Source organism: Octodon degus, unplaced genomic scaffold, assembly GCF_000260255.1.
Source record: "Octodon degus isolate 3935 unplaced genomic scaffold, OctDeg1.0 scaffold00329, whole genome shotgun sequence".
NCBI lineage: Eukaryota > Metazoa > Chordata > Mammalia > Rodentia > Octodontidae > Octodon > Octodon degus.
This window is the reverse complement of record NW_004524905.1, coordinates 106,905-118,371: the sequence shown is the minus strand read 5'-3', so window position 1 is coordinate 118,371 and position 11,467 is coordinate 106,905. Positions and strand designations below refer to the sequence as shown.

General features: G+C 49.0%; 1 protein-coding gene across 4 annotated transcripts in view; it reads left to right on the top strand.

Annotated features, from left to right (window-relative positions):
• Positions 1-11,467, top strand: part of Shroom2 (shroom family member 2) — a 173,411-nt gene that overhangs the window by 107,933 nt on the left and 54,011 nt on the right. For all 4 annotated transcript variants that reach the window (XM_023708092.1, XM_023708089.1, XM_023708090.1 and 1 more), the window contains exons 3-5: positions 1,726-1,857; positions 4,118-6,419; positions 8,509-8,609. In XM_023708092.1, coding sequence (XP_023563860.1) covers positions 1,726-1,857; positions 4,118-6,419; positions 8,509-8,609 — 2,535 coding nt within the window. The remainder of the gene's footprint in view (positions 1-1,725; positions 1,858-4,117; positions 6,420-8,508; positions 8,610-11,467) is intronic.

Genomic DNA, 11,467 nt, shown 5'->3' with positions numbered 1-11,467 from the left:
AAAGTAAACAAAGGAAGAATTCACTAGATGGGCTCAACAGCAGATCTGAGATGGCAGAAGAAAAATCAGTCTGTGACCTTAAGGATAGTAGAACAGAAATAATTTAATTTGAAGAATTTAACTTGGAACAGATCCTCACAGGTCTGTGGTACAGTATCGAGCATACCAACATATGTGTGACAGGAGCCCTAGAAAGATAAAAATGAAAGGAAAAGGAGAAATATTCAAAGTAAAAAAGGCCCACAACTTCCCAAATTTGTAAAAGAGACTTTTATCTTCAGATCCAAGCAACTGAAGGAAGTCCAAAGAGGATGGTATATGTAAAGAAAATACACATTTAAACACAAAGATGGCCCCTGGGAAGCTGAGATAAATAATAAAATAAGAATTAAGAAACAACCAAGAATTACCATCAAGTTTCTGAAAGCAAAAGACAGAAAATCTTGAAAGTGGCAAGAGAAAAAATAATCATAAAGTACAGAGATAATAAGCCCTAAAGCAATGGACTGTATAAGGCACTAGAATGGTATTCAAGATGTGGAAGGAGAACAAAGCTATCCCACAAGATTTTATTGTTTAGGAAATGTTCTTCAAAAATGATGTAATCCTAAAGTATTAATTCATTTGCCCTTTTTTTTGGGGGGGGGGTCTCAATGTAATGTAATTGGTATATTCATATAAACAAAATTCTCATCTTTTTATTTTCTAAAATAAAAATAAAGAAAAAATAAATCAGGGGAGTGGTACAGCTGAGCTCTGTGTGTCTCAGCCAATAGGGGAGTCAGTGACCTTTTCTCTGGTTGGAGCCTGTCTTCCCAGGAGGCTCAGGGTCCTGTACAGTTGTGCTAAAACTCAAAAGATGCACTCTGGGGACTCGGTGTGGCAGCAAGAATGAGAAAAAAACAGACAACACAAAAGTTGGGTCAAGTGGTGCCTCATGCTTGATTGGCAAAGGATTCCAGAACAACATTAGGGGTGTTTACTTACACCTTTGCAACTTTAGTATCAGGAGACACAAAGTTGCTTAGGGACTACTGGCAGAAATTGACCAGGCAAGGTGTTGTCCTCCCACTGAGGTAGCTTGGGTGCTTTAGGCTCTCTGACCTTGTCCTGCCCTCCCACATTTGATCACTTTCCACCTTCAGAACTCTCAACAGACTACTATGGAGGTGGGGAACCCAAGATTATTTATCTAAAACAAATCTATCTTAACATTTGATAATAACTGTATATATTAACAGAAAAATAAATTCTAAGGAATAAGTGCTGCCGTACATTTTGCAGCCTGTGACTCCCACCTACCACAAGAGCAGACAAGTTCTTTTTTGTTGTTGTTTAATGTATGTAGTACAGGGTCTCACTACACAGGTCGGACTCATAGCAGTCCTCCTGTTTTTAGCCTCCCAAGTGCTGGGATTATAGGCCCACACCACCAAGCCCAGTCTCAATTGCCCACTCAATGTGCCCTGGGAGCAGAGCCAGCACAGCACACCAGGGACCGAACCCTAGCCACTGCTCTCTGCCTGAGCATGCACTTTAGTCCATTGAGCTATATGGCCGGCCCTATCAAGATCCTAAAGAGAATGCATGTCCACAGAGACAGTGGCCAGTGCCCGAATGCCATGCTGTGGGCTCCTCTTGGGCAGCCAGGATGGACTTCCGGTCTGGTCACACAGATGCACAGTGTGTGAAGCCCCTGTCTCAGCAGTCCTTATTCTTTTACAGGAGGAGCGATGTGAGCTGGAGACCTCACTCGTGGCACGCCACCAAGTTCTCCGATGGCCACCCCGAGCCCGTGGCCTCTCAGTTCCCTGCCGCCAGCGGCTCTTCTTCCTGGCACAGCCGACACCATGCTAGGTAGGTGCTCGCTCTCCTCCCACCTGACTTGGGGGAGATTTTGATGTTTCTGATGAGACCAGGCCGTTGAGACTTGTTTCGGGCTGGAAGGCTGAATTTTTTCACTGGCCAGGAAAGTGTGGACAGTGAGAAACAAAGAAATAGCATGACAAGACAAAGGACGAGCAGGCCGGCGTTCTCTGTGTGCTTTTGGAGGAGAGGTTCAGGACGAATCGCTTAGATGGCTTCCCTTTGGGACTGTGGTGTGAGGTGCCAGGCAGTTGGGAGTTCTGAGCTGGGTTGGTGGCTTTCTGTGGCACCCACATGTGCCCAGCTACCACCCTTCTTTCAAAGGTTTTACAGAGGATTGGAAGGCAAGAGATACTTATGGGGTGGCAGGTGTATTTTGTGAGAGTGCCTGGGCAATCCTATTGTGCCTCTGTCTTCTCCCCAACCCTGTCTTGGTATTAGTGACAAACATCCCCATGTGTCTCTTCTTAGGATCACAGCAATTGTAGGTAGTGTGGTTTTAGGATGTGTGTGTGTGTGTGTGCGTGTGTGTTCTGTGCACATATGTGTAAGTGTGCATTTGTGTGCATGCATATGTGTTGTGACTATAAATGTGTATGGATATGTATGTATCCATATGGGTGTGTTTATAATGTATACCTATGTGTATATATAAGTGGAAATCTGTTCATAAATGTGTACATGCACGTGTATGTATATGTTTGAAGCTAGTGTATTCATCTCAAAAATCCATTTCTATCTCTTATTAAACACTGGTCTGCTGCAAAACTGTAAACTAAGGTACGTATGCAGTGTGAAGGAATTACAGTTTATTCTGCATCTCAGGCCCATCCAGGTTGCCTCCGTGTGGTTTCCCTGTCTGTGTCTCACCCCAGTGACCCCGAACACTGCTGCATGTTGTTTTGCCGAAAAAGCCCATTTCTCAGTCAGATACTCAAGCAGCTGAGCCTTTAGGGTAGAGCCAGCCACTCTCTAGGATTTGGGTTTTGGAAAAGAAACGTTGCCCTTGCTGGCTCAAGCCTGTAATCACAGCTCTCTGGGAGGCTGTGGGCCTCCTATGAGTTGGGGCCAACTTGGGCTACAAAGTGAGTTCAAGGTCAGCTTGAACTGCGTAGTGGAACTCAATTCACAAAAAGCCAAAAACAAAGTTACCCTTCAGGGTTTTTTTCCTTACAGTTTTAAATTATTCTTGTTTTCTTGACAGTTGTGGAGAGCAGACACAGAGCCCTGTATGTGCTAGGCATGCGCTGTGCCACTCACTGTGTTAGTCCCCAGCCTGCAGTATTAAAATTGTTCCCATTTGATTGCTGCCTGCAACATATGCAAAGCAGGGATCTGCAGCTGGCTCTGTAAGGGCTAGAGGGCAAGTATGGTCAGCTTTGCAGGCCCAGCGGGCTGTGTCTCGGTCATTCAGATGGTTGTTGAACAGAAACAGCTGTAGACAGTGCGTGCACAAATAGGCACGGTTGTGTTCCTAAACCTTCATATGCGAGTTGAGATTTGTGATTCATACCATTTGCACAGGTAGAATAGAAGTTTTCCTTTGGTTTCTTTTCCCCTGACCGTTTAATAAAACAGAACAAAAAAAATCTTCAGCTCATGAATTGTTTCTCAACAGTCTGTGCTCTGAATGACTCATGGTCCACAGAAAAGTTAGTTCAGGCATTGCCTGCCAGTACTATAGGCATTAGGGCAAAAAAAAATCCCTAATAGTAAAAGGAATCTATTGAACAGGCATTCAGAGCTGGGGAGATAGCTCAGCAACATAAGTAAGTGCCTGCCTGGCAAGCACAAGGTCCTGAGTTTGATCCTCAGTACCAAAAAAAAAAAAAAAGTAGAGCAATACTCTTTCTAGCCTGTCTTCAGGAAGTGCCTTGTCCTCCCTTCCCCCTCCCGTTTCTTTCCTTTCCCCTCCTTTCTGCCTTTCCCCTCCCCTCCTGTCTCCTTTCCCTCCCTCTCCTCCCCCTCTCTCTTCAGCCACCTTCCCCTTCTCAGTCACTCCCTCCTTCCCTCTCTCTCCCCTTCTCTTTCCATCACCTCTGTGGTGTCTGTCCCCTCCCCCCCACCCCGTGCCTTTCTCCCCTCTTTCTTCATAATTCAGATGACCGAGCTAGCCTCAGGCCCTGCTGTCTTGTCCTGGGAGGTTGCTGCTGTTAGGCACCCTGACCCTGTGTGAAGGACCACTGTGTCCACACAGCTGGCATCCACTGCCCTTGCATTTGCCAACCGTTCTCGTTCTTCTCTTGTGTAGCTCCTCCTCCCAAGATCTGTCCAGTGTGTGGGAGCAGACGAACCTGCAGCGCACCTCGGAGCATTTCAGCTCCCTGGGCAGTGTGGACAGCCTGGACCATCCCTCGCAACCCTACCCCTCTGGACCCCTCTCGGAAGCCAAATCCAACAGCAGCATCGACCGCCTCGGTGGCCCCCACCAGCGTGACTCAGCCTATGGCTCATTTTCCACCAGCTCAGGCACCCCGGACCACACTCTGCCCAGGACCGAGGCCTCCTCAGCAGAGAACATCCTCTACAAGGTTGGACTCTGGGAGGCGACCCCGCAGGCTTTGGATGAGAGGCCTGCAGCCATCCAACCTAGGGCCCCCAGGAACAGCAATAAAAGCCCCAGGCCAGAGGACAGCGCTGAACCCAGGCTGACCCCTTTGGGCAGGTCCAGTTTTGGGCCCATTTGGCATGTTCCCGACAAGAAGAAAGCCCCTCCATCACCTCCTCCTCCGGCACCTCCACTGCGCAGTGACAGTTTTGCCGCCACCAAGAGCCAGGAGAAGACACAAGGCCCTCTGTTCTCAGAGATGGCCACACCACAGCTCTTGGCAGCCCCAACCCGGGTACAACCTCGTGGTGATTGGAGGGCGGACCCCGCTGATCGGCAGCAGAGGCCCAGGCACCCAAGCAGTGGGAAGGAACCAGGAGGCCACCCTGATGGTGGCTGGCTGGGCTGCGGGGACAGGGTGGTTGGTCCTCTGGGCAGGCCCCAGCCCTCCCTGTCTGGTACTGAGGGACCCCTTGTGCAGCCTCTCCACAGTGGCCAGCACCCCCGCCAGGGCAGCGAAGAGGGCTCTCCAGGAAAGCCCATGTCCCTGAGGGAGTGGCCACATGGGGCACCCTCTGGAGGCTGGCAGGGACTGCCTGTGCCACATATGGGGCCCCCACGGGCCCGGTGGCCCAAGGCTGCTGACCAGAGCTATTATTCCTGCATGGCCACCAGGCAGCCCCCACTGCGTGGGGAGTGTTGGCACTGGGATGCAGCTTCTGGGGCCCCTGAGTGCCCTTCCTCGCTCCTGGCAATGGGCACGAACCCATGGTGCCCCCTGACCTGCCAAGAGGGGCCAGGTCCCCTGCCAGAGGCAGCCGCCACCAAGGGTGGCTTCTCAGGTTTCCACGAGCTGCCCAAGGCCAGCCACACCACACAGGGGCCACTGGCTGCTGGCTTCAAGGGGATGGATGGGGAGGGCAGCAGGATCTCTCGCCAGCGGACCCCCATGTTGCACTCCCTGACCCAGGAGGGCCAAATGGGTGCTGCAGAGAAGCCACCACCACCCTTTGACTCACAGGTGGGGCGACCCACACGTAGGAGTGACCGATTCGCTACCACACTGAGGAACGAGATCCTGATGCGCAGGGCCAGGCTGCAGAAAAGCAAGAGCACAGTGGCCCTGGCCACAGGCAGTGAGGCAGACACAGAGTCCAGCAGCTGGCAGGCCCCGCCTGGAGCCACCTCAGAAGGCTCCTTCTGCAGCACCTACAAAGACCATTTGAAGGAGGCGCAGGCGCGGGTCCTGAGGGCCACCTCCTTCAAGCGGCGGGACTTGGACCCCAACCCAGTGGACCAGTATCCTGGGCCCCTGGAACACAGGACTGGGGAGCACAGTATCGCCCCATCAATGCCTGGGGAGCCTGACTCCGCATCTCGCTTCTGGGAGTCAGGCCCGGCTAAGCCGGCCTCATCTGCAGGTGGGCCACCCCATGTGCCCCGCGTCGGAGGCCGGAAAAGGTTCACGGCAGAGCAAAAACTGAAGTCATACTCTGAACCGGAGAAAATGCATGAGGTGGGGCTCTCAGTGGGCTGTGGTTCACCCCAGCACCCCAGGACCCCCGAGGACTCTGTGGGCACGTTTGCTGACAGGTGGAAGTTTTTTGAAGAAACTAGCAAACCTGTTCTCCGAGGGCCAGGCCAAAGACAGGCTGTCTGTGGACCCCCAGGGGAGAAGGTGGAGAGGCTGCGGACAGTGGCCAGTGGAGGTGAGGGCACAGAGCCTTGCATGGAGAAGAGGTCGTGTGCCACCTTCTTAGGAGAGATCCTCAGTGGGAACAGGAAAGCAAAAAACCCGGGGAAGTTGGACCCACCCCAGAGACTTGGAACCTTTGCAGAGTACCAAGCCTCATGGAAGGAGCAGAGGCAACCTTTGGAAGCCAGGAGCTCAGGACGGTGTCACTCGGCGGATGACATCCTTGATGCAGGGCTGGACCAACACCAGAAGCCGAAGTACGTTCATGAACGGTCCAGGTCGTCGCCATCCACGGATCACTATGTTCAGGTAAGCGTGGCACGATGAGTCAGGGTATTGCCTGCCCGTGACCCTGGCTGCCTCGAGCCAGGCACACGCACTCACAGTGTGGTGGCCCAGTGGTACTGCAGGAGCCCAGCTGCCTGAGTGCCTGCGTCACCGGTGTGTCTTCTTTGTGTGCCTGGTACTGGAGGCAGACTCTGTTGCTGTGGTGATTTTCCAGACCTTACTCCTGCAGTCCCACATCTTCCCTCCTAATACTTCTTTTCCCTATACTTCCTTTCTCTGTAACTAGCTTGCTCCTCCCTGTATGCCAAGGTGACTAACTCTCCTGAAGTACATACAGTTGGGTGTGTTAGGGCTTTACATCCCATAGCTACTTTTTAAATTTTTTTTAGGTGCTAAAGATTGAGCACAGGACCTTCCTTGTACTTATTTTGTCTTGAGACAGGGTCTCACTAGATTTTCCCGGCTGGCCGTAAACCTGCAGTCCGCCTACCTCAGGTTTTCAGGTACTGAGATTAGGGATGTGTGGACCTGTACCCACATCTAGTTTTCTGGAATGCAGACAGCACTCAGACCTTTGTGCTAAGGATCAGAGCGAGGCCTTCTTTTGAGCTAGGCAAGTGTTCATCACTAGCCTAAGCCACTTGTTATTATTTTTTCTTTTTCTTTTTATCTCTTTGAGAAACGTTTCTCACTATGCAGTTCAGACTGGCCTGGAGCTCACTTTGTAGCTCAGACTAGTCTTTTTTTTTTTTTTTTTTTTTTTTTTCGGTGGAACCAGGGATTGGACTCACACCCTTGTGTTTTCCAGACAAGCGCTTATTCTACTGAACCATTGAACTTGCAGTGATCCTCCTCCTGCCTCAATCTCCTGATTACTGGGATGATAGGCATGCGCCACCAAGCCTGGTTCTAGGGATGGCACGGTGCACCTGGGGTTCCAAGGCTGACACAGTATGCAGTACCGGGGATCAAACTTGGGACCTTGAGCTTGCCAGGCAGGTGCTTATGCTGCTGAGCTGTTTCTCCAGCTGTAAAGTATCTTGTGGTGGCACACACCTGTCATCCCAGCAGGAGGCTAAAGCAGAATTGCCCCGAGTTTGAGGCCAACCAGGGCTACCTAGTGAGTTTAAGGCTAGCCTGAACTACACAGCAAGACCCTGTCTCAGAAAACAAAACAGCATGTTAAACTATTATAGCGTGCCAGTTTTGAGGGTGACAGTTAACTTATAGCTTTCTAGAAAGTACATATTCTTTCAGGATTTTGGAGTCTGTAGTCTTTTTCTTACTCTGTCCCCTTCTTCCCTTCCCTTCTCTTCTTCCCTTTCCCTGTCCTCACTACCTTTCCTGTCTCTTTCATCTGCATTTGTATATCTCTATGAAAGAAACCCAGAGCCCAGCTGCAGCCACAGATTCACTTTCTAATACAGGAACCAGTAGATGCCTCCCTGTCGGTGGTGGTTTTTCAAGATGGGCTTGACTTAACACCCTTTAGACAAGACTCAACTCTGTATACCCATGCTGGCTGCAACTTGTCCTGCCTCAGCCTTGAGAGTGCTGGGATTACGTGCATGTTCCACATTGCCAGGCTAGAAGTGGCTTTCTCTTATGTACTGTGTCTAAGGAAAGACAGTGCCTGTTTGCCTGAGGACAGCTTGTGCTACAGACCCTGCAACGCTGTTTCTGCCACTGCTCTGCCTCGTCTGTGGCCCATTCCCTGCGGCCTGTAAGGATTCTGTGCTTCCTTGCTTGAGCGTGCAGAATTCCAGCCTCCCACACAGCCTGGAGTGGGAGGACTCTCGCAGTGGCTTGTGACCAGCTGTCCTTTCTTTGATTTCTTTGCTTGGTTGTGTCACGTGGCCTTGCAGGCTGTAGTAAGAGCTGCTTCCTTTGCGGAGCAGAAGTGTCTTCGGGGTCCTAGATCATGTGTCTCTCTGAGAGGCATTGTGGAGCAGAATGGGCTGGGTCTCCATACTGTGCAGTGGGTGGAACACGTCACTGGCATTGAGGCACTGGCGTACAGGGAAACCCACAAATTGAGGGCTTTCATAATAACAGATGTCTCAGGAAGGCAGCCTGAGGGCTTGGTGTCTCATACTGCTGTCCTTCACAGGAGGCGCCCGTCGAAACTCGAAGGCCATCAGGGGACCCCAGTGGGCACAGAGAAGCACCTCCCTCTACAGCCCGTGGGCAGGAGACATGTTCCACCTTGAGGTAGGTGACATTTGGATCTGGGGTCCCTGTAAAGGTGCCTCGGGTGTGGGCTGCTCTGTGCAGGGTGAGTTCTGGCTGACTGTGGCCAGATGACTTGGTTTTGCCAACCCCCAAGTGGCTTTCAGCCAGGCAGGATTTCAGGTACTGTCATACCCTGCACTTCTGAGCAGAGACCCTGTGTCTGGCAGCCCCTGCCCAGAGAGTCATCGCTGTGGCAATTTTGGTTCTTAAAGTGGCCGCTGTGCTTTCTGTGCAACAAGATACTTTCTGGGGACAAGACAGAGTCTGGCTTAACATATTTGAGTTTGTCCAGATGGGAGGGACCCTTGAGTGCCTCAGATTTGGGGTTGGGGCTGAGGGTTGTTACTCTGGAGAGGACAGGGCCTACTTTCCTAATTTGGATTTACTGAGTTCATTTAAACTTTACGATAGAAGTAGAGTCAGTTAACTCCCTGGAGAGAAGCAGGACGTGTGGGTGGGGTCAGCTGGGTAAGGCATTATCACAGCATAGCATGCTTGCTATAATTCCTTTTTGGTTTCAGTATCAAGAATCAAATTCAGGATCTTGGGCTTGCAACGCAGGTGCTTGTGCCACTGAGCTATATTCCCAGCCCTTCCTGCTATAATTCTGAAACATCCCACATGTCACAGATCTACCATTAGGGTGGGACTGAGGCAAAACACAGGTATTCCCTGGCTTGGTGTAGGGCAGGAGAAGCATGCATCTCTGAAAAGCATGTGGGGTGACCTTGTTTTCCAGGTAGAGGGAACTGGTGGAAGGAAGCGTGCTTGTCAGTCCTGGGTGAGGAATTCTCTACTACTGCCTCTGGACACTGCTGTGGTTGGTGCGTGGTCCAAATCAAACGCTGACCTCAGCACTCAAGGGTCCGCTGCAGAAATCACCAAGCTAGATGTTTACTTTCAAAAGCCTTCTGGAATGGGGCTTTCTTTCATTTGGGCTTGAATTAACTGCTACACCTTACCGAAGAATAGATATTCATGGGACTATGAGACGACGGTTTTGGTGCGCTTTGTGCGTCTGTGTAGGATGTCCAGCAGTTGCTCCGATGCTGTGTGGCTGGACCACTGAACCCAAGGGTAGGAGAGGCTGAGGAATAATCCCCCAGCAAAACCCCACCCTGCCTGCGAGGCGCAGTTCTAGCTGGACCCCTGTGGGCTCGCAGTAAGTCATGTGCCAAACTCCAGCTGTGGTCTGTTTGCCGGCATCCAGGAGCTGCTGCAGTTGTGGGCCGGTTGTGCAGCGTGCATGGTGGCCTGGGCTGCGCACACCACCCCGTGCTATCAGTGTGTGCTTGTGCAGAGGGCACGTGCTAGAGCTGGTAGTTAGGTTAACTCCTCTGTTCTGCAAAGAGAACGCCATTGTAGAAGGCAGAGTGAACGTGCGTGTGTGTTAAGTAAGGCACTGTACATGCTGAAAGGGTCCAGAGACAGTTGGAAGGACTGAGTGCTTTACATCTACTGTGAAGACATTCGTTCTGGAGGCTTTCTGTATTTAAGGCACAAACCCAACAATTTTCAGAATTGTTTTTCAGAATTGTATGTCTGTTTTAAGAGTAGCAGAGCCCAATGAAATTCTAAAATGCAGTTGTTAAAAAGTCCTTTTCAACTCATGCCAAGGAGGTTTTCATTTTCTGAGGGGTCAACAAGAAAGAATATGCAGCCAGGCATGGTGGCACATGCCTGTAATCCCAACACTTAGAAGTCTGAGGCAGGAGGAGTGCTGTGAGTTCAAGACCAGCCAGGGCTGCAAAGTGAGCTTAGGTTAGCCTGAATTGCGTAGCAAAACCCAGTCTCAAAAAGACCAAAAAAACCCAAAGACTATGCTTCAACAACTGTGAGACTAATAGAAATGAAAATGTGGGTAAAAGACTGTTTTTTGTTTGCCAAAAAAACCCCTGTGATGCAGAGAATGAAAGCTACCCCAGGGTTGTGCACAAGTTTAAATTATACACATCTGTTTAATGAATAGATTATAATCTGATGACTGATGTGTGATCCTAAATTTTTTTGTTGTTGCATTCTGTTGGAATAATAGAACGTTGAGTTCAGAATTATTTTGTTTACTGGTTTTCATCTATGTCAAATGGAAATAACATTTTTTGAGGGTCCAGGTCAGGAGAGCATGATGATATACGTCCACTGATCCCATGGCAGTGCGTTCTCAGAGATTTACTGGGATTTTAGTTTAAACGTGCATAAGTGGAGTGGGCCTGACTTTCATCTTTCTGAAGCAAGAAGCAAGAAGACGAGCATCTCAGAGGCAATCTGGTAGTGTGGACTTGTTTTTCCAGTGTTGTACTTTATTTTTTTTATTAACTTTATTGAAAATCAGTAATTACATATCATATTTAAAATTGTAGACAAATATTGAAATGTGAATTATATAATATGTAGAAGAGTGATTTTTAGAGAAATATTTCTGAAATGAATACATCACATGAGATTAATAGATTGCACACTGTAAATAAATTATCTACAAACTTAAATGAATATAACAATAAAAACTGTCCAAAATAAAAATGAAGAAGAAATCACAGATCAGTCATATAATAGTTTACTCTGTATCAAAATCAAGAAACTTATATTCATATAAGTAGAATTGTCAAAGTAGAAAGGAGTAGGCAATAAATATTTAAAGATTTAAAATTTCTGAGTTTATTTCCAAGAAAATGAACATTTTGCACGTGAAATTTGAATAAAATCATACCAAGATACACAAAAATGAAATTGTAAAGAAAAAAATCATTAAAGCATATACATAAAAAATATTAGCTGTGGAGGAACAAAATTAAAAAGCATCTTATTCCACATTAGAAAGAAAAGAAAAAAACCAAGTG